The sequence below is a fragment of the Caretta caretta genome, chromosome 1 (genome assembly GCF_965140235.1).
Source record: "Caretta caretta isolate rCarCar2 chromosome 1, rCarCar1.hap1, whole genome shotgun sequence".
Classification (NCBI taxonomy): Eukaryota; Metazoa; Chordata; order Testudines; family Cheloniidae; genus Caretta; species Caretta caretta.
Window position 1 is genome coordinate 2,530,293 of NC_134206.1, and position 21,303 is coordinate 2,551,595.

General features: G+C 46.9%; 1 protein-coding gene across 1 annotated transcript; it reads left to right on the forward strand.

The window, feature by feature from the left end:
- The first annotated feature begins 4,706 nt into the window (after nucleotides 1–4,706).
- LOC125641155 (olfactory receptor 52E2-like) lies at nucleotides 4,707–5,654 on the forward strand. The gene has a single exon (XM_048860780.2). It carries the CDS (start codon nucleotides 4,707–4,709, stop codon nucleotides 5,652–5,654), a length of 948 nt encoding a protein of 315 aa, XP_048716737.1.
- The last annotated feature ends 15,649 nt before the right edge of the window (nucleotides 5,655–21,303 follow it).

Sequence of the window (21,303 nt, forward strand, 5' to 3'; positions counted from 1 at the left end):
TTAAGTTTAGAAGTGTGAGCAACAAGAGTGATGTAGAGGTGGGAGTCTGCTATAGACCACCGGACCAGGGGGATGAGGTGGATGAGGCTTTCTTCCGGCAGCTCGCAGAAGCTACTAGATCGCACACCCTGGTTCTCATGGGTAACGTTAATTTTCCTGATATCTGCTGGGAGAGCAATACAGCGGTGCATAGACAATCCAGGAAGTTTTTGGAAAGTGTAGGGGACAATTTCCTCGTGCAAGTGCTAGAGGAGCCAACTAGGGGGGGCGCTTTTCTTGACCTGCTGCTCACAAACCGGGAAGAATTGGTGGGGGAAGCAAAAGTGGACGGGAATCTGGGAGGCGGTGACCATGAGTTGGTTGAGTTCAGGATCCTGACACAGGGAAGAAAGGTAAGCAGCAGGATACGGACTCTGGACTTCAGGAAACCAGACTTCGACTCCCTCAGGGAATGGATGGGTAGGATCCCCTGGGTGACTAACATGAAGGGGAAAGTAGTCCAGGAGAGTGGCTGTATTTCAAGGAATCCCTGTTGAGGTTACAGGGACAAACCATCCCGATGTGTAGAAAGAATGGTAAACATGGCAGGCGACCAGCTTGGCTTAATGGTGAAATCCTAGCAGATCTTAAACATAAAAAAGAAGCTTACAAGAAGTGGAAGGTTGGACATATGACCAGGGAAGAGTATAAAAATATTGCTCGGGCATGTAGGAATGAAATCAGGAGGGCCAAATCGCACCTGGAGCTGCAGCTAGCGAGAGATGTCAAGAGTAACAAGAAGGGTTTCTTCAGGTATGTTGGCAACAAGAAGAAAGCCAAGGAAAGTGTGGGCCCCTGACTGAATGAGGGAGGCAACCTAGTGACAGAGGATGTGGAAAAAGCTAATGTACTCAATGCTTTTTTTGCCCCTGTCTTCACTAACAAGGTCAGCTCCCAGACTGCTGCGCTGGGCATCAAAACATGGGGAATAGATGGCCAGCCCTCTGTGGAGAAAGAGGTGGTTAGGGACTATTTAGAAAAGCTGGACATGCACAAGTCCATGGGACCGGATGAGTTGCATCCGAGAGTGCTAAAGGAATTGGCGGCTGTGATTGCAGAGCCATTGGCCATTATCTTTGAAAACTCGTGGCGAACCGGGGAAGTCCCGGATGACTGGAAAAAGGCTAATGTAGTGCCAATCTTTAAAGATCTTTAAATCTTTAAAATCTTTAAAGATCTTTAAAATCTTTAAAGAGGATCCTGGGAACTACAGGCCCGTCAGCCTCACTTCAGTCCCCAGAAAAATCATGGAGCAGGTCCTCAAAGAATCAATCCTGAAGCACTTACATGAGAGGAAAGTGATCAGGAACAGTCAACATGGATTCACCAAGGGAAGGTCATGCCTGACTAATCTAATCACCTTCTATGATGAGATTACTGGTTCTGTGGATGAAGGGAAAGCAGTGGATGTATTGTTTCTTGACTTTAGCAAAGCTTTTGACACGGTCTCCCACAGTATTCTTGTCAGCAAGTTAAGGAAGTATGGGCTGGATGAAGGCACTATAAGGTGGGTAGAAAGCTGGCTAGATTATCGGGGTCAACGGGTAGTGATCAATGGCTCCATATCTAGTTGGCAGCCGGTGTCAAGTGGAGTGCCCCAGGGGTCGGTCCTGGGGCCAGTTTTGTTCAATATCTTCATAAATGATCTGGAGGATGGTGTGGATTGCACTCTCAGCAAATTTGCGGATGATACTAAACTGGGAGGAGTGGTAGATACGCTGGAGGGCAGGGATAGGATACAGAGGGACCTAGAGAAATTGGAGGATTGGGCCAAAAGAAATCTGATGAGGTTCAATAAGGATAAGTGCAGGACCCTGCACTTAGGATGGAAGAACCCAATGCACCGGTACAGAGTAGGGACCGAATGGCTCGGGAGCAGTTCTGCGGAAAAGGACCTAGGGGTGACAGTGGACGAGACGCTGGATATGAGTCAGCAGTGTGCCCTTGTTGCTAAGAAGGCCAATGGCATTTTGGGATGTATAAGTAGGGGCATAGCGAGCAGATCGAGGGACTTGATTGTCCCCCTCTATTCGACATTGGTGAGGCCTCATCTGGAGTACTGTGTCCAGTTTTGGGCCGCACACTACAAGAAGGATGTGGATAAATTGGAAAGAGTCCAGCGAAGGGCAACAAAAATGATTAGGGGTCTGGAACACATGAGTTATGAGGAGAGGCTGAGGGAGCTGGGATTGTTTAGCCTGCAGAAGAGAAGAATGAGGGGGGATTTGATAGCTGCTTTCAACTACCTGAGAGGTGGTTCCAAAGAGGATGGTTCTAGACTATTCTCAGTGGTATCAGATGACAGAACAAGGAGTAATGGTCTCAAGTTGCAGTGGGGGAGGTTTAGGTTGGATATTAGGAAAAACTTTTTCACTAGGAGGGTGGTGAAACACTGGAATGTGTTGCCTAGGGAGGTGGTGGTATCTCCTTCCTTAGAAGTTTTTAAGGTCAGGCTTGACAAAGCCCTGGCTGGGATGATTTAATTGGGGATTGGTCCTGCTTTTGAGCAGGGGGTTGGACTAGATGACCTCCTGAGGTCCCTTCCAACCCTGATATTCTATGATTCTATGATTTCTGGTGTTCGTAACTATAAGGTTGTACTATAGATACTGTTTAACACCCTCGTTGATCGCTGATTGAGAGGAACGAATTTCAGCACTTCCGGTGATGTGAGTACCTCATACTGCTTCTTTCCAGAAAAGAACAAAGCTGTTGGGGGTAGAACTGAGAAAAAGGGAAGGATCCACTCAGAGGCTGGACTTTTCAGGCAAGGTACCGCTGTTTATTGAATCAGAATTGCTAGAACCTTGCAAATTGTACTGCCCATTCCCACGCCTCCCTAACCCTGAGGAGTCAGCCTAGATGTTTACTTGTGTTACCCCTTTATTGTAAGCATTAGCCCTCCCTCTACCCAGGTGGGCAAAACCAATCTCGGTCTTGGCCCAATAAATGTTTTTTTAATTACGTTGCCAAATTCTTTGTGCCTGTTGATTGTTTATTCCTGTCCTGACCAGTTTGCCTTATTGGGATAGTTTTTGAGCACTTGGATTTGATCTTGTGCAGGTGTGCATGAATCACAGGACTTTCCGTGCTTGTATTTGCCGGCCCTTACCAGGCAGACTTCAGCATTTAGCCTTTTATCAAGCTGTGATTACAGGGCTTCCTGTTATGCACCTTCTGCTAGCGGCTTGCCAGCCAGGATTTACTCTTGACAGTTTACCAGATAGGGCTCAGACCTGACCAAAGCAGCCCCCCACAAAAACTATTTCTTGAACATTTTTACCTTTTCTCCATCATAAACAAGTTGACTTTTCCCTTTAGAAATTGGCATGATCCTTTTATAGAATTTCTTTAGTTCTTTATCTTCTTAATAACCTCATTTTTGTGATCCTTAGCCCTAACAAGCATGGATTTTTCCCTGATGTGTTTAACGTCCCTTATCAATTTTCATAACTTCCAATTTGTATTGGTGGCTATTTACCCTTTCCCTCATGTATTATATATTGCTTTCCTGCTCCCCCTTGCCTCTGATTGCAGCCTTCCCTTTGCAAATGAACCCAGGTTTTAGCCAAATTTGTCCACATTCTTGACTGTGGAATCATGGACATTTAGCTATCTACTAAACTCATCTTAAAGAACTCCCAAGTTTCATTCCCTTTTTTCTTTCTAAATTTTTCCTTCCAGTTTTCCTGACAATTTGCTTCAGCATTCAGGAATTAGCCCTTTTGCAGCATTCAGTCTCTATAGATATTACTGGTGGGAAATATTTTATTTTTGTCCATTTGAATGTAACCAGTTCCATTCTTTTATTTTGTTCTCCTATATCATATGCCTATCATATATACCATATGCCTCCTTCTTTGTCTCATCTCTAAACTAAACAGTGCCAGACTTTTTGGTCTGTCCATTAATGACAACCTTCCCCATTCTCACAGCCTGTCTCAGAAATCCCCTTTCTATCTGCTACATCATTTATAGAGACTGAGTGCCCAAAACTGAGCGCATGTCCAGAGCAGGTATTCTGCATCCCATTCCTTAGGCATCTGAACATTGTCTTTCTTTTGGGCACTGCTGTGAATGAGCAGGTGTTTCTGTATAGCTGCTATCAAATGACGGTCAGGTCTTTTCCCTGATGTGTGTTCTAGTTGGGATGTTTCCCCCAGCACATGTCTTGGAAAAAGGTTTTTTTTTTTTCCACTCTCAGATTTTGAGCAACCAGGTGAATGGGAAACTCCCTACAGCATGGATTCTCTAGCTTTGTTTTCATTGGAACAATGATGAATAAACAGTATCTACATTTGTGTTTTCTGATGGTGACTATTAAGGTTTCCCAGACCACAATATGTAGCAATTATTGATGTATGGAGCAGCATCAGATATGGAATTGGCATTAGTAGGCTCGGTTGTTCATAATTCATTTTTTTGAATGAATGAAAATGTCATTTTTCAATGCATAAAGAGTGACCAATCTGCTTCATCCACGATAACATCCACCAGAAGTGCATGTAGTGTCTCATATTTATATTGTCTCTCCATCCAGGCATTGTACTTTGGCCATCACCGTAAACCCTGGGCATATAGAAGAAGTCAGGAGAGTAGATAGCATTCTACCGCACGTGTAGGAGACACCATTCTCTCTCAGAGTTGGACACCTTCTCCCCTCCTCCATGTCAGATTCCAACACAACCGACTTCACCAACCCCTCCAGCCTCATCCTGATGGGCATTCCTGGCATTGAAATGGTCCATGTGTGGATCTCCATCCCCTTCTGCACCATGTACGCCTTAGCCGTCTTGGGGAACTTCACCATCCTGTTCATTGTGAAGAGGGAGCCAAGCCTCCATGGGCCTATGTACTATTTTCTCTGCATGCTGGCTGTTAGTGACCTGGTCATGTCCACATCCACCTTACCCAAAACACTGGGCATCTACTGGTTCAATTCCAGGGAGATCGATTTCAGTGCCTGCCTCACCCAGATGTACTTCATTCATTCCTTCTCAGTGATGGAGTCTGGGATCCTTGTGGCCATGGCTTTTGATCGCTACGTGGCCATCTGTAATCCCCTGAGACATTCCACTATCCTGACACTCCCCATGGTGGCCAAGATTGGCCTGGCTTTCCTGCTCCGTGGTGGCTTGCTCATACTGCCATATCCCTTGCTGGCAAGGCAATGGCCATATTGCAGAACCAACATCGTTCCCCATACGTACTGCGAGCACATGGCTGTGGTGAAGCTGGCCTGCGCTGACATCCGCATCAGTAGTTACTACAGCCTCTTTGTGGCACTCTCTGTGACCAGTCTGGATATATTTTTAATTGTTGTGTCATATATTCAGATCCTAAGGGCCATCTTCAGCCTCCCCAAAAAGGATGCCCGGCTCAAGATCTTTGGGACTTGCGGCTCACACCTCTGTATCATCTTAGCCTTTCATATCCCACGTCTCTTCTCCTTTCTCACACACCGATTTGCTCAGAATGTTCCCCTTCATTTCCGCGTTCTCACTGCCAATGTGTACCTCCTGGTGCCCCCCATGCTAAATCCCATCATCTATGGGGTGAGGACCAAACAGATCCGGGGCAGGCTGATTCGGCTTTTTACTCATAAAAGGACTTAAAAGTTTTCTCCTGGTGCTCTGGCTCTCAGATCATGCTTCCTGCACAGCTGGCTGGTGACGTGGTGCTGAGCCCTCTTTCCTGAGTCACTTATCAGACAGTCTTACTGTGCTGTGTCAGTGTGACAAACTGGGGAATCAGTCTGTGTACAGCTCCTTAACTCAGAGGGTTACCACCTTTCTAATTGCTGGTAACTGGACCGTGGAGGCCCTGCCTTCTCTCCTGACTCTTCCCCAAGGTCCCACCACTGTTGCTTCCTCCTCTCATCCCTCTCTCACTGCCTGGATCATCTCCACCTCTCTCCCCCACACATACCCTAGTGGAGCTCCTTCTACTCCAGCTTTGGACAGGGGCTGCTGCAGCCTTAGCAGGAGCCTGCAGTGTGTGCAGCAAGGATGTGGTGACAGGGCAATCAGGAGCAGAGAGGGAAACCAGGAAGCCATATAAAAGTAGCTGAGGTTTGGGAATAGAGTTATGAAGCAGGCAGGTGAGATTGTGCATCATACAGTTTGTGGACCCTAAAGCTCAGCTACAAAGTCCTGAGGAAAGGGGGAAGCTTGTTTGGCTTATTTCTTTAACTTGCAGTTCCCTTTTGTTCCTCCTGACTGGGAGCCTGTAGCATCCCCTGTAGCCTGCAATGGGGATGGTCTGGGAGCCCTTTGCCCTGAGCCAGGCCTCAAGGGAAGGGCAAGGGATCAGCTTTGAAGCTAGGAGAACAGCTGAGAGAGGCAGAAGGATCAGCCCCTGCGTTAGCTGGGAAGGCAGGATGCTGGGCAGAGTCCGGGGTGACTTTGGTAGCTCATAGGGAGGGAGATAAACAGCACACCTGCCATTAGCCAGCTATTTACACACGCATGCGGCATCTTATCTGGAACTACAGGGGCCCCCGTTGCCCAGGGGCCGAAGCTGAACAGTGAAGCTGAGTCAAACATGTGCTTCTCATGTTGCTTTTTATAACTTCATCTCGCAATTCTTTAGCTTGTCTGCTAGCAGCGTCTTCCCCATGTCATGGGTGGACTGAAACACGCAACAATAAATTGATTTACCCAAGGCCACACAATGAGTTGGTGACAGAGCTGAGAATAGGAACCAGGAGTCCTGAAACCCCAGCACCATTGCTGTGGCCATGAACTGCCATTGCTCTTTGATAAAGGGATTTCCATTCACTCCTCTCCCCCCCCGGTTCTTGTCACGCAGACAGAAAGCAGCAGCCTGAAGTGCAGGCAATGCGATGTTTATTGGGGTTAGTTCCAAGCAAACATATGCAGAGCTCTACATGCCGGCAGAGTCTGTTTCCCAGGGTTCTGCTCCCAGCTCTCATGCCTTGGACTGTTTACCGCATGCCCCCCTTCTCAGCTCTGATCATGCAAAGCCTGGTCTGTGTCCCTATTGCCCATTCCCTAATCCCATTTCCCATCTCCTCCTCCTCTTCCTCAGCAGGCCCCAAATATACAAGCAATGCAGGCCCTCTGTCCAGCCCTGTGCAACTTATTGTCATGTTACCTTTTGGAGGGTTGTGAGTCTAGTGTTGTCATCCCACCTCTTTTGTATCTCATGGGAGGGATGAGGAGTGAGGTTGTGCTGCAGTCAGGGACAGGCATTTCTTTAGCCTTTTACTGTTTCCCTCCCATATTCCCTTGCTCCTCCCAACTGGTTGCTTGACCTTGCCTTGAAGGAAGAGCCAGGCAGCATTCCAGTGTGTGCTCATATATTCCATTCCACCCTACCCTATAACCCTTTAGTGCCATCTCTTAACTCTTTTCTCCCCCTCTGCTTGTGGGCATGTCATAACTATAAAGGGAAGGGTAACAACTTTTCTGTATACAGAACTATAAAATCCCTCCTGGCCAGAGGAAAAACCCTTTCACCTGTAAAGGGTTAAGAAGCGAAGATAACCACGCTGGCACCTGACCAAAATGACCAATGAGGAGACAAGATACTTTCAAAAGCTGGGAGGAGGGAGAAAAACAAAGGGTCTGGGGCTGTCTGTATGCGGCTTTTGCCAGGGACAGATCAGGAATGGAGTCTTAGCACTTTTAGTAAGTAATCTAGCTAGGTATGTGTTAGGTTATGATTTCTTTAAATGGCTGAGAAAAGAACTGTGCTGAATAGAATGAATATTCCTGTCTGTGTGTCTTTTTTGTAACTTAAGGTTTTGCCTAGAGGGATTCTATATGTTTTGAATCTAATTACCCTGTAAGGTATTTACCATCCTGGTTTTACAGAGGTGATTCTTTTACTTTTTCTTCAATTAAAATTGTTCTTTTAAGATCCTGATTTCTTTTTCATTGTTCTTAAGATCCAAGGGTTTGATTTGGTGTTCACCTATGCCAATTGGTGAGGATTTTTATCAAGCCTTTCCCAGAAAAGTGGGTGTAGGGCTTGGGGGGGAAGACATCTCCAAGTGGGCTCTTTCCCTGTTCTTTGTTTAACAAGCTTGGTGGTGGCAGCATAGGGTTCAAGGACAAGGCAAAGTTTGTACCTTGAGGAAGTTTTTAACCTAAGCTGGTAAGAATAAGCTTAGGGAGGTTTTCATGCAGATCTCCACATCTGTACCCTAGAGTTCAGAGTGGGGAAGGAACCTTGACAGGGCAGCTGTAGCACATGGAGTCTTTGTCCTTTGTTTACACATATTAATATAAGATATAAGAGTGTCAACAGGTCACACCCAAAATTCAAACAGATTTATATACTAACACTCCTCTGAGTTGTGTTAGACACAGTGAGTCTATTTGTGTGGCATGATCAGTGGAGTTGCTGTCCTTCTTAAATAGGAAGATTTTATTAAAGAAACAGTTGAAAACGACATCCACAAAAACAGGTTTCCACACAGCTCAGCCTTGTCTTGCTTGTTTACCAGGGGCCACACTCTGGCTGGAATTCTAAATAATGCATAGAGCCCAAGGATGTGTTGCAGGGTATCAAATCAATGCAGTGTGTGATTCTACAGCCCTGATTAGGGCCTTTTGGTAGCAGCACACTAGAAATAATAAATAATACTCTTCATTTAATGCCTGTAGAGGTTGTGGTTCAGAGGGAGGAAGTGACTCTGGTCACCCAGTGAGAAGGTCACCCAGTGAATCCATGGCAGAGCTGGGACTCTTCGCTACCAGCTCACTGGTCCCTACTGATTCTTTATCTCCAGTTCAATGACTTGAGCCAAATCCTCAGCTGGTGTAAGTTGGTGCAGCCCCATTGAAATCAGGGGAAATTCCCTCAATAGAGAAATAAAGGGAAGAAAAAGAAATCAGCTGTTTCCACCAGCTATCTGAAAATATATGCCCAGACCTCTTACCTCCTACGATGCAGGATTCCAGTCATGTTCTTAAAAAATGTAAATTTATTAAAAAAAAGAAGAAAAAAAAACAAGGAAAGGAAATACATCTGGGAAATCAGGCTGTTGCTAGATATTAAAAGAGCCACTGAAAGGATAAAACACCAAGAGTAGCTATCCTGGGGTCCAGCTGAAAGCTGACAAAAACACTTGTGTGTTTAGCACATAGAAATCCACAAGGTCAAAATAAGGAAATAAACCTGATCGCGTCTAACTAAAAGAGTTGGGGGTACCCCACAGGAAGGAATTCCCAAGTACGCCTTTCTGGGCTCTCAAAGGGATGGTGGCAGCATTTACCAACCCAAGGCCTGGGGGATCTGCAACCTTTGGAGTTTAATACCAGCCTGGAGTGGCCAGTATTAATTTTTAGAACCCTTGGGGGCCCTCACCTTCTGCACTTGAGGCGCCAGAGTGGGGAATCAGCCTTGAAACATACATGTAGGATTCATACAAGGTTTATGTGCTTGGCAACATTCAGGGCACACCCGGAGTGTTGTGCTGGACCTGTGCACACACAGCTCCTTTCAAGGGCATCAACCTTGGAATCTCGCCCAGATGACATGAACCGTGGGAAGCCTCCCAGGACTGGGCTCAAGGCCCGAGAGCAAGGAATGCGGTAGATAGAAACTGGTAAATAAGAATGTTAAACAAAGCCAGTGTATTCCTTTTATTTGTTGGAGAATGTAATGTGCGGGGGGGGGGGGGAGAAAGAATAAAGGGGAAGGTGGAAATCTGACAGGCAGAAGCCTGTTAGCAGACCAGCCGCTTGCTTGCTAAAAGCTCTGTGCTGTCTTGTCATTGAACCGCTACACATACACATACCAGGAATTGTCCTTTCCAGCCTGGGACCACCTCCCCAGTCAAAATCTTCTTCTTCTAGCCATGTTTTCAGGTGTTCAGTAGTGGGGGGACGGGAATGAGGCCAACTGGTGATGTCACTTCTCATGGTTACAGCTTCTGCCATGTGGAGGGAACTTCATTATCCCAGACAAAGCCCCCAGGACATTTAGTGGAAAAAGTACGGGCACAAGATGGAGTCCACTGTGACATGAGTTGGTCACATGCCCTTGATTGCTTCAATGAGTCATAGCAGGGGCCTTTACACATATTCTGGTTAGAACATCACCAGAAATGTCCATCAGGTGGGGATAAGCATCTTCCATGGCCCATTGTGTTAACTTGAATAATCCATTCACAATTTGCTGGCTAAACTGGTTGTAAACACCCATGTGGGAGTTACCACAGGAGAAAACACGTTTGAAATACAGATACATAGTTAGTATTCTCATAACTTCAGATACAAAAATGAGACATGCATACAAATAGGATAATCATATTCAGCAAACCATAACTTTTCCATTGACACCTCACATGACATATTTTGTACAAGATTTGTTGCTATTATATAACAGTGATGAATATGGAGTTCTCAGAGTGTTGCTTTGAGGTACAGAGTTTCACAACATTATATCTGTAGAACTAGAGCTCTCTCAGATCTAATTTTGTATTTTTACCAAAGGCATACATCCATGTCCTGAAAAAGACTGTAATTCTAGTCTGCACCACAGGAGAAAAGCAAGCAGAGGTACTGAGCAAAGGAAAAGGAAAGTGTTTACCTCACTACCTATCACATGTGTAATATGTGACCCCCTGAAAATGTTCCTTGTTCAATGAGTGTCACCCGTCCTTTCTGCTTGTCAGTCCTCAGCCTCACACACTGGATCAACTGACCATTTGACACAGTGTCTGGGGGCCATTCATCCCATCACTTGTCAACACACACACACACACACACGGACAACCACACACTGACCCACGTGCACACACACACACATGGGGATGGACATGCACACACACACATGGACCCAACTGCATATACTCACACACAAATGGACACACACACGTGCGTGCATATGTACATACACACATTCCCGACCTGCAAGGCCCCATCCAGGAGCCATGGTCTGAGAATCCCTAGCTGATCGGGCCTGCTGGGGAGATCATTGGAGAACCCCAACAGAATTGAGGCCTGAGCAAAGACTCTCAGCAGCTCGTTAGCTGTGGAGCAGTGTCAGCCCCCAGGTTGCTTTGTGCAGGCTACTGGCAGAACCTTAGGCACCTACAGGGTCCGGCAGCAGATGAGCCGGTGTTTGAGAAATGCAGTGATGCCTAAATTTAGTATTTACCTGAGTGCCTTTGTGGGTCTAAGCCTGGACACCTTTCTGACAGATATTTTAGTCAAACACAAGTTAAGGTTGTTCAAAGCCAAGGGGGCTGGCTGGCGATGCTTGGAGGAAACAGCCAAGTTAATTAACATCCACCTCTCACTATTAAATAACTCTTTCCTCCTTTCTTTGTACAAGGACCAGGGTCAATGTGGCAAAAGAGGTTTTTATGTGCTCTTCCCATCCTCCAGTGGCTCTCGTGTCCCAGCTGCTTGCCCTGCTCGAACCTGGGCAACGCCCCTTCCTTAGGTGGCTAGCGGCTATAGCAGCATCGAGGGAGGAGAACACAGTGTGATGCTGTATGATTGAAAATGACCATTTTTATCAATGTTGCTACCACTGTTGTACAATTGCTACAAATATTGTACAAAGTATGTGCTATCAGGTGTCAATGGGAAAGTTACGATTTCTTAACTATGATTATCCTGTTTATATACATGTATCAACTTTGTGTCTGAAGTTATGATTATTGGTGATGTACTGGTATCTTACACATGCGTTGTGTTCCTGGGTAACACTCCTCAGATGGATAAGGCCAGATAGCTGTGTCAAAGGACCATCAAGAAAACTTAGCTCTCACAATGGACCATAGAAGAAACACATCTCTGTAAGAATAGGATCAGTGGCTTCCCTTGTGAGTCATCAGAGCATGTAAGGACATGTGATATGCTCATGTGACCCTGGACTCCCACTTGGGCCCATAATTTTCCAGGCATCTGGGCTGTGGGCTTTGTTTGGGACAGTAAAATTCCATGCACAGGGCAGAAGCTATGAAATGACCCCTGAGATATCCCCACCTTGTCTTCATTTCTCTGATCTGGATTTCTATCAAGGAAGCACTCATAGAATCAAAGAATCATAGAAGATTATGGTTGGAAGAGACCTCAGGAGGACTGATGACCCCCAAGCTGTTTGGATGACACCAGAGAAACTTTTGCAAACTAGCAGTTTATTCCATCACTGATATGATCTTGATCTATATATACTTAAAATCATATACAAGTGTTTTATTTGTGGATAACACCGCTCAGGTAAAATTTACTCTAAGGTCAGACCTCTGTGTGTTGAGGGCACTTCAAGGACACTTAGCTCTCACAATGGGCCATAGAAGAAACACACTCATCAAAAATACAGGCAATGGCTGCCCCTGTGAGGCATCGAAACATGTGAGCACATGTGGTATGCTCTTGTGACCCTGGACTCCCTCTTGGGCCAGTAACTTTCCACAAACAGAGACAGTTGTCTTTGTTTGGGGCAGTAAAATTCCATGCACAGAAAAGAGGATATAAGAGGACCACGGAGACATCCCCATCCTGTCTTCATTTCTCTGCACTGGATTTCTAAAAAGGAAGGTCTCATAGAATCATGGAAGATCAGGGTTGGAAGAGACCTCAGGAGGTCATCTAGTCTTCTGAGCAAGGACAGATGACCCCCAAACTGTTTGGGTGACTCCAGAGAGACTTTTGAAAGCCAGCAGTTTATTCCATCACTGCTCTGATCCTGATCAATGAACACTGAAAAACCACTTAGATGTATCTGATCTGTTAACCATTTATAACTCTTCTTCTTTTCTTTTATTATTACACCTTGAGTTTTTAGTTACTAACAGGTTGGCAACAGCATGATCCTTGGGCAAGTTCTGAGTTATATATTAACCTGGCTATGTGGCTGAGGTCTTGAGATCAGAAGGAATGAAACTGGTTTTCCCTGACCCTCATAATCAAGTTCAATGTCTGGGTGGTGATCCAGGGGCTGGGATGCCTCAGGAGACTGCAATTTTTTGCTTGCAGTTAACCAGTGTGGTGAGACAGAAGTTTACGTTTGTTACTGGCTTGGTATAATCTAATGATAGAACAACCACCAGCCTGGGGTAAGTCTGCCCCATTTCTTAGCACTATGTCCAGAATTTGGCATCCACAGCTGTGTCCCACTAAAGGACAGTGGCACACTGACAAGTTCTTCACACACTATTGCTCACTACTCCCAGGAGGTATCCCCCTTTTACAGATAGGAAAACTAATGCAGCAGGAAAGGCTTAGTCGCTCTCAGCCCTGGCTTGTATGGCCCATGCAGCAGCACAGAGGCCTGGTGCTTTCTCTGCATTGGTTTCTCTAGTGAGAGGATCTTCCCTGATTTCAGTGGGGCTGCAGTCACTTACACCAACTGAGGATTTCACCCAAGTCATTTAACTAACATCAGCAGAGACCAGCGAGCTGGGAGCAAAGAGTCCCAGCTCGGTCACAGATTAGAAGGATGATAGGGGGCACAGCCTCTCCATGTGTTTAATGGAGATGATTATTTATTAATTCTAGTGGGCTGCTACAGAAAGCATCATGCAGAGCGTATGTTAGACGCAGCTCCAATGTTCAGCTTCACGCCCTGGGCAACGGGTGCCCTGTAGTTCCAGCTAAGGTGCTGTGTACACATGTAAATACCTGGCTAATGGCAGGTGTGCTGTTCATCTCCCACCCTGTGAGCTACCGAAGTCTCCCTGGCCTCTGCCCGGCATCCTGTCTTCCCAGCTAATGCAGGGACTTATCCGTTTGCAGTCGTGAAGAGGAGGAGCAGGGAGTGGGACCTCAGAAGTTATTGTCAATAGTCCTTGAAAACATCCATTCAGTGTGCAGCGGCAGTCAAAAAAGTGAACAGAATGTTGGGAATCATTAGGAACGGAATAGATAATAAGACTGAAAATAGCATCTTGGCGCTATATACATTATGCCCATTTATTGAATTCTGCATGCAGCTGTGGGGGAGGAGGGATAGTTCAGTGGTTTGAGCATTGGCCTGCTAAACCCAGGGTTGTGAGTTCAATCCTTGAGGGGGGCATTTAGGGATCTGGGACAAAAATTGGGGATTGGTCCTGCTTTGAGCAGGGGGTTGGACTAGATGACGTCCTGAGGTCCCTTCCAACCCTGATATCCTATGTGATTACACACCATCACAAAAAAAAGTATGATTTGGAAATGCTACAGAGAAAGGAAACAGAAATGATTATGGGCATGGAACACAGTCCATAGGAGGAAGTCTTAAAAAGACTGGAAGTTTCCAGCTTGGAAAAGAGATGTGTTAATGTGTGAGGTGTCTGTAGAATCATGAATGGTGTGGAAAATTGAATATGGAAATGTAATTTACTCCTTCACACAACACAAGAACTAGGGGGGGAACCCAACTAATTTAATAGGCAGCAGATTTAAAAGAAACAAAAGGAAGTATTTCTTCACAGTCAACCTGTGGAATCATTTGCTAGGAGATGTTGTGAAGGCCAAAACAATAACATGGTTTCAACAGGAACTAGATAAATTCATGGAGGATACGTCCATCAATGGCTATTAGCCAGGATAGGCAGGGATGGTGTCCCTTCTCTTTGCTAGAAGCTGGGAGTGGGAGACATGTCATGGATCACTTGATGATTGCCCTGTTCGGTTCATTCCCTCTGAAGCAAGTGGCATTCTCCAGTGTCAGAAGATAGGATACTGGGCTAGTTGCACCATTGGTCTTACCCGGTAGGGCCATTCTGAGGTTCTTATATAGATCCCAGATGTATCTGCTCCCTGATGTAACTTAGAATTCCCCACTTGCCTGCCAGAACTGAGAAAAAAAAAACGCAAGTCTTGACACCATCTCACTCTCCACAGATTTAGTAACAAAGTTTGAATATACATTTAAATTTTAACCTAACCAGGATCCCTTAAGTGACTTGCCGCAAGACATCAGAACATATTAGTATTGGAACTGAGTGGTCTAATATTTATTTTTCTTCTTTTATATATGAATATGAATGACCAGCGAATAGCAGAGCGGCTAACAGAGGGTGTTTGCCTGGGATCTGCCTGAGAGGAGGTACTCTAAGGGCTGTATTAAGGAGGCTGTGTTGGTGAATATCTGAGTGTCTGTTGTGGGGACAGTTTGACCGTGTGCTTGATTGGTGGTTTGAAATGTGTGAATTGGGAGTGCTTTGTTCCAGGTGAGCCTTGAGTGGGCCTGATTGTATAAAAAGCCAGTCAGTTGGGAACCAGCTGAGCAGCAAAGAGCAGAGCAGCTAACAGAGGGAGTTTGCCTGGGATCTGCCTGGGGAGAGCTTGCTGAGGCTTACATCTTGCCGGCTTCTCTGAGTAGTTTCTACAACTCCTGAGTGAGCTCGTAGAAGGAAGGTAATATGGATGGGGGGTTTTCAGCTGTTGTGACCTGTACTGGATGTGCCATGTTTGTCTTTCTTCCACAGGACAGAAGTGACTTTGTCTGTACAAAGTGCAAGCTGGTCTCCATATTGGAAGAGAAGGTACAAGGTCTGGAGTAACAGGTATCGACCCTGTGTTGCATAAGAGAAACTGAAGATTTCCTGGACAGATGTCAGGATATACTTCTACAGGCACAATGTTCTGAAGATTCAGAGCAGCCTGTGCAGCGGGGACAGGAGGACGGTGAAGAAATTTGGCAGCTTGTGACCTCCAGAAGAAGAAAGGGGAGCGTCCATGTACCAGCAGTGCAGATACAGGTAAGTAACCGTTTTCATGTTCTCTCCACAGGTACTAATGCGGAGAGTGGACTAGATGATACATCTGAGGGAAGGGAGCAGAAGGAGACTCCGCCGATTGGAAGGCATGAGATGCACTGTCCTAGGGTTGGGGGTTCCACGACCACCGCTCCCAAAAGAAGGAGATGAGGGTGGTGGTCGGGGACTCTCTCCTCAGGGGGACTGAGTCATCTATCCGCCGCCCCGACCGGGAAAACCGAGAAGTCTGCTGCTTGCCAGGAGCTAGGATTCATGATGTGACGGAGAGACTGCCAAGACTCATCAAGCCCTCGGATCGCTACCCCTTCCTGCTTCTCCACATGGGCACCAATGATAATGCCAAGAATGACCTTGAGCAGATCACTGCAGACTACGTGGCTCTGGGAAGAAGGATAAAGGAGTTTGAGGTACAAGTGGTGTTCTCGTCCATCCTCCCCGTGGAAGTAAAAGGCCTGGGTAGAGACTGTCGAATTGTGGAAATCAACGAACGGCTACGCAGGTGGTGTTGGAGAGAAGGCTTTGGATTCTTTGACCATGGGATGGTGTTCCAAGAAAGAGGAGGGCAGCCAGAGACGGGCTCCACCTAATGAAGAGAGGGAAGAGCATCTTCGCAAGTAGGCTGGCTAACCAAGTGAGGAGGGCTTTAAACTAGGTTCACCGGGGGAAGGAGACCAAAGCCCTGAGATAACTGGGGAAGTGGGATACCGGGATGAAGCACGAGCAGGAGCGCACGAGAGGGCAGGGCTCGTGCCTCATACTGAGAAAGAGGGACGATCAGCGAGTTATCTCAAGTGCCTATACACAAATGCAAGAAGCCTTGGAAACAAGCAGGGAGAACTGGATGTCCTGGCACAGTCAAGGAATTAGGATGCAGTTGGAATAACAGAGACTTGGTGGGATAACTGACATGACTGGAGTACTGTCATGGATGGATATAAACTGTTCAGGAAGGACAGGCAGGGCAGAAAAGGTGGGGGAGTAGCACTGTATGTAAGGGAGCAGTATGACTCCTCAGAGCTCAAGTATGAAACTGCAGAAAAACCTGAGTGTCTCTGGATTAAGTTTAGAAGTGTGAGCAACAAGGGTGATGTCATGGTGGGAGTCGGCTATAGACCACCAGATAAGGGGGATGCGGTGGACGAGGCTTTCTTCCAGCAACTCATGGAAGTTACTAGATCGCAGGCCCTGGTTCTCATGGGAGACTTCAATCACCCTGATATCTGCTGGGAGAGCAGTACAGCGGTGCACAGACAATTCAGAAAGTTTTTTGAAAATGTAGGGGACAATTTCCTGGTGCAAGTGCTGGAAGAATGAACTAGGGGCAGAGCTGTTCTTGACCTGCTGCTCACAAACCGGAAGAATTAGTAGGGGAAGCTAAAGTGGATGGGAACCTGGGAGGTAGTGACCATGAGATGGTCGAGTTCAGGATCCTGACACAAGGAAGAAAGGAGAGCAGCAGAATACAGACCCTGGACTTCAGAAAAGCAGGCTTTTACTCCCTCAGGGAACTGATGAGCAGGATCCCCTGGTAGACTAGTATCTTGTCCCCTTATTGGTCCTTTTGGTCAGGTGCCAGCCAGGTTACCTGAGCTTCTTAACCTTTACAGGTAAAAGGATTTTGTGCCTCTGGCCAGGAGGGATTTTATAGTACTGAACACAGGAAGGTTGTTACCCTTCCCTTTATATTTATGACATGGTTTCCCACAGTATTCTTTCCAGCAAGTTAAAGAAGTATGGGCTGGATGAATGGACTATAAGGTGGATAGAAAGCTGGCTATATCGTCAGGCTCAACAGGTAGTGATCAATGGATCCAGGTCTAGTTGGCAGCCAATATCAAGCAGAGCGCCCCAAGGGTTGGTCCTGGTGCTGGTTTTGTTCAATATCTTCATTAATGATCTGAAGGATGGCGTGGATTGCACCCTCCATAAGTTTTCAGATGACACTAAACTGGGAGGAGAGGTAGATACATTGGAGGGTAGGGATAGGATACAGAGGAACCTAGACAAATTAGAGGATTGGGCCAAAAGAAATCTGATGAGATTCAACAAGGACAAATGCAGAGTCCTGCATTTAGGACGGAAATATCACATACACTGCTACAGACTAGGGACCAAATGATTCAGCAGCAGTTCTGCAGAAAAGGACGTAGGGGTTACAGTGGACGAGAAGCTGGATATGAGTCAACAATGTGCCCTTGTTGCCAAGATGGCCAATGGCATTTTGGGATGTATAAGTAGGGGCATTACCAGCAGATTGAGGGACGGAATCATTCCCCTCTGTTCGACATTGGTGAGGCCTCATCTGGAGTACTGTGTCCAGTTTTGGGTCCCACATTACAAGGAGGATGTGGAAAAATTGGAAAGCATCCAGTGGAGGGCAACAAAAATGGTTAGGGGACTGGAACACATGACTTATGAGGAGAGGCTGAGGGAACTGGGTTTGTTTAGTCTGCGGAAGAGAAGAATGAGGGGGGATTTGATAGCTGCTTTCAACTACCTGAGAGGTGGTTCCAGAGAGGATGGTTCTAGACTATTCTCAGTGGTGGAAGAGGAGAGGACAAGGAGTAATGGTCTCAAGTTGCAGTGGGGGAGGTTTAGGTTGGATATTAGGAAAAACTTTTTCACTAGGAGGGTGGTGAAGCACTGGAATGTTACCTAGGGAGGTGGTGGAATCTCCTTCCTTAGAGGTTTTTGAAGGTCAGGCTTGACACAGCCCTGGCTGGGATGATGTAGTTTGGGATTGGCCCTGCTTTGAGCAGGGGGTTGGACTAGATGACCTCCTGAGGTCTCTTCCAACTCTGGTATTCTATGATTCTATGAACGGGGGTGATTCAAAAAAGGAATGCTGCATACAATAGCCTGATTTGGCCCATACTAAAAGCTTCAGGAGATTGGAGATTCACAGTGGATTTTAGACAAATTCATAAAGCTACCCCCGCCCTGGCACCAATAGCAGCAGATTTGACTCAAGTGATGGCAAGAATACAGGGGGTCCCTAAATGATTCTCTGTCATAGATTTGGTAAATTATTGTTTTGCTATCCCATTGCATCCAGATTCTTGGGCCAGCTTTGCATTTACCTTTAAGGGACAACAGTAGAATCAGAATCATAGAACTGGAAGGGAACTCGAGGTGTCATCTAGACCAGTGCCCTGCATTCAAGGCAGGACTAAGTATAATAGACCATCTCTGAAAGGTGTGTGTCCAACCTGCTCTTAAAAATCCCCAATGAAGGAGATTCCACAACCTCCCTAGGGGTATGTCTACATTACAGAATAAGGTCGAATTTATAGAAGTCGTTTTTTTAGAAATCGGTTTTATATATTCGAGTGTTTGTGTCCCCACAGAAAATGCTCTAAGTGCATTAAGTGCATTAACTCAGCGGAGTGCTTCCACAGTACCAAGGCTAGAGTCGACTTCCGGAGCGTTGCACTGTGGGTAGCTATCCCACAGTTCCCGCAGTCTCCGCTGCCCATTGGAATTCTGGGTTGAGATCCCAATGCCTGATGGGGCTAAAACATTGTCGCGGGTGGTTCTGGGTACATATCGTCAGGCCCCCATTCCCTCCCTCCCGCCGTGAAAGCAAGGGCAGACAATCGTTTCATGCCTTTTTTCCTGAGTTACCTGTGCAGACTGCATACAACGGCAAGAATGGAGCCCGCTCAGGTAACCGTCGCCGTATGTCTCCTGGGTGCTGGCAGACGCGGTACGGCATTGCTACACAGTAGCAGCAACCCATTGCCTTGTGGCAGCAGACGGTACAGTACGAATGGTAGCCGTCATCGTCATCTCCGAGGTGCTTCTGGCACGGCCATGAGCGCCTGGGCAGACATGGGCGCAGAGACTAAATTTGGAGTGACTTGACCAGGTCATTCTCTTTAGTCCTGCAGTCAGTCCTATTGAACCGTCTTATGGTGAGCAGGCAGGCGATACGGATTGCTAGCAGTCCTATTGCATCATCTTCTGCCGGGCAGGCAAGAGATGAGGATGGCTATCAGTCCTACTGCACCATCTTCTGCCGAGCAGCCATGAGATGTGGATGGCATGCAGTCCTTCTGCACCGTCTGCTGCCAGCCAAAGATGTAAAAGATAGATGGAGTGGGTCAAAACAAGAAATAGACTAGATTTGTTTTGTACTCATTTGCCTCCTCCCCCATCTAGGGGACTCATTCCTCTAGGTCACACTGCAGTCACTCACAGAGAAGGTGCAGCGAGGTAAATCTAGCCATGTATCAATCAGAGGCCAGACTAACCTCCTTGTTCCAATAAGAACAATAACTTAGGTGCACCATTTCTTATTGGAACCCTCCGTGAAGTCCTGCCTGAAATACTCCTTGATGTAAAGCCACCCCCTTTGTTGATTTTAGCTCCCTGAAGCCAACCCTTTAAGTCGTGTCGTCAGTCGCCCCTCCCTCCGTCAGAGCAATGGCAGACAATCGTTCCGCGCCTTTTTTCTGTGCGGACGCCATATCAAGGCAAGCATGGAGGCCGCTCAGCTCACTTTGGCAATTAGGAGCACATTAAACACCACACGCATTATCCAGCAGTATATGCAGCACCAGAACCTGGCAAAGCGATACCGGGCGAGGAGGCGACGTCAGCGCGGTCACGTGAGTGATCAGGACATGGACACAGATTTCTCTGAAAGCATGGGCCCTGCCAATGCATGCATCATGGTGCTAATGGGGCAGGTTCATGCTGTGGAACGCCGATTCTGGGCTCGGGAAACAAGCACAGACTGGTGGGACCGCATAGTGTTGCAGGTCTGGGACGATTCCCAGTAGCTGCGAAACTTTCGCATGCGTAGGGGCACTTTCATGGAACTTTGTGACTTGCTTTCCCTTGCCCTGAGGCGCATGAATACCAAGATGAGAGCAGCCCTCACAGTTGAGAAGCGAGTGGCGATAGCCCTGTGGAAGCTTGCAATGTCAGACAGCTACCGGTCAGTCGGGAATCAATTTGGAGTGGGCAAATCTACTGTGGGGGCTGCTGTGATGCAAGTAGCCCACGCACTCAAAGATCTGCTGATATCAAGGGTAGTGACCCTGGGAAATGTGCAGGTCATAGTGGATGGCTTTGCTGCAATGGGATTCCCTGACTGTGGTGGGGCCATAGAAGGAACCCATATCCCTGTCTTGGCACCGGAGCACCAAGCCGCCGAGTACATAAACCACAAGGGGTACTTTTCAATGGTGCTGCAAGCTCTGGTGGATCACAAGGGACGTTTCACCAACATCAACTTGGGATGGCCGGGAAAGGTTCATGACGCTCGCATCTTCAGGAACTCTGGTGTGTTTCAAAAGCTGCAGGAAGGGACTTTATTCCCAGACCAGAAAATAACTGTTGGGGATGTTGAAATGCCTATATGTATCCTTGGGGACCCAGCCTACCCCTTAATGCCATGGCTCATGAAGCCGTACACAGGCAGCCTGGACAGTGGTCAGGAGCTGTTCAACTACAGGCTGAGCAAGTGCAGAATGGTGGTAGAATGTGCATTTGGACGTTTAAAGGCGCGCTGGCGCAGTTTACTGACTCGCTTAGACCTCAGCGAAACCAATATTCCCACAGTTATTACT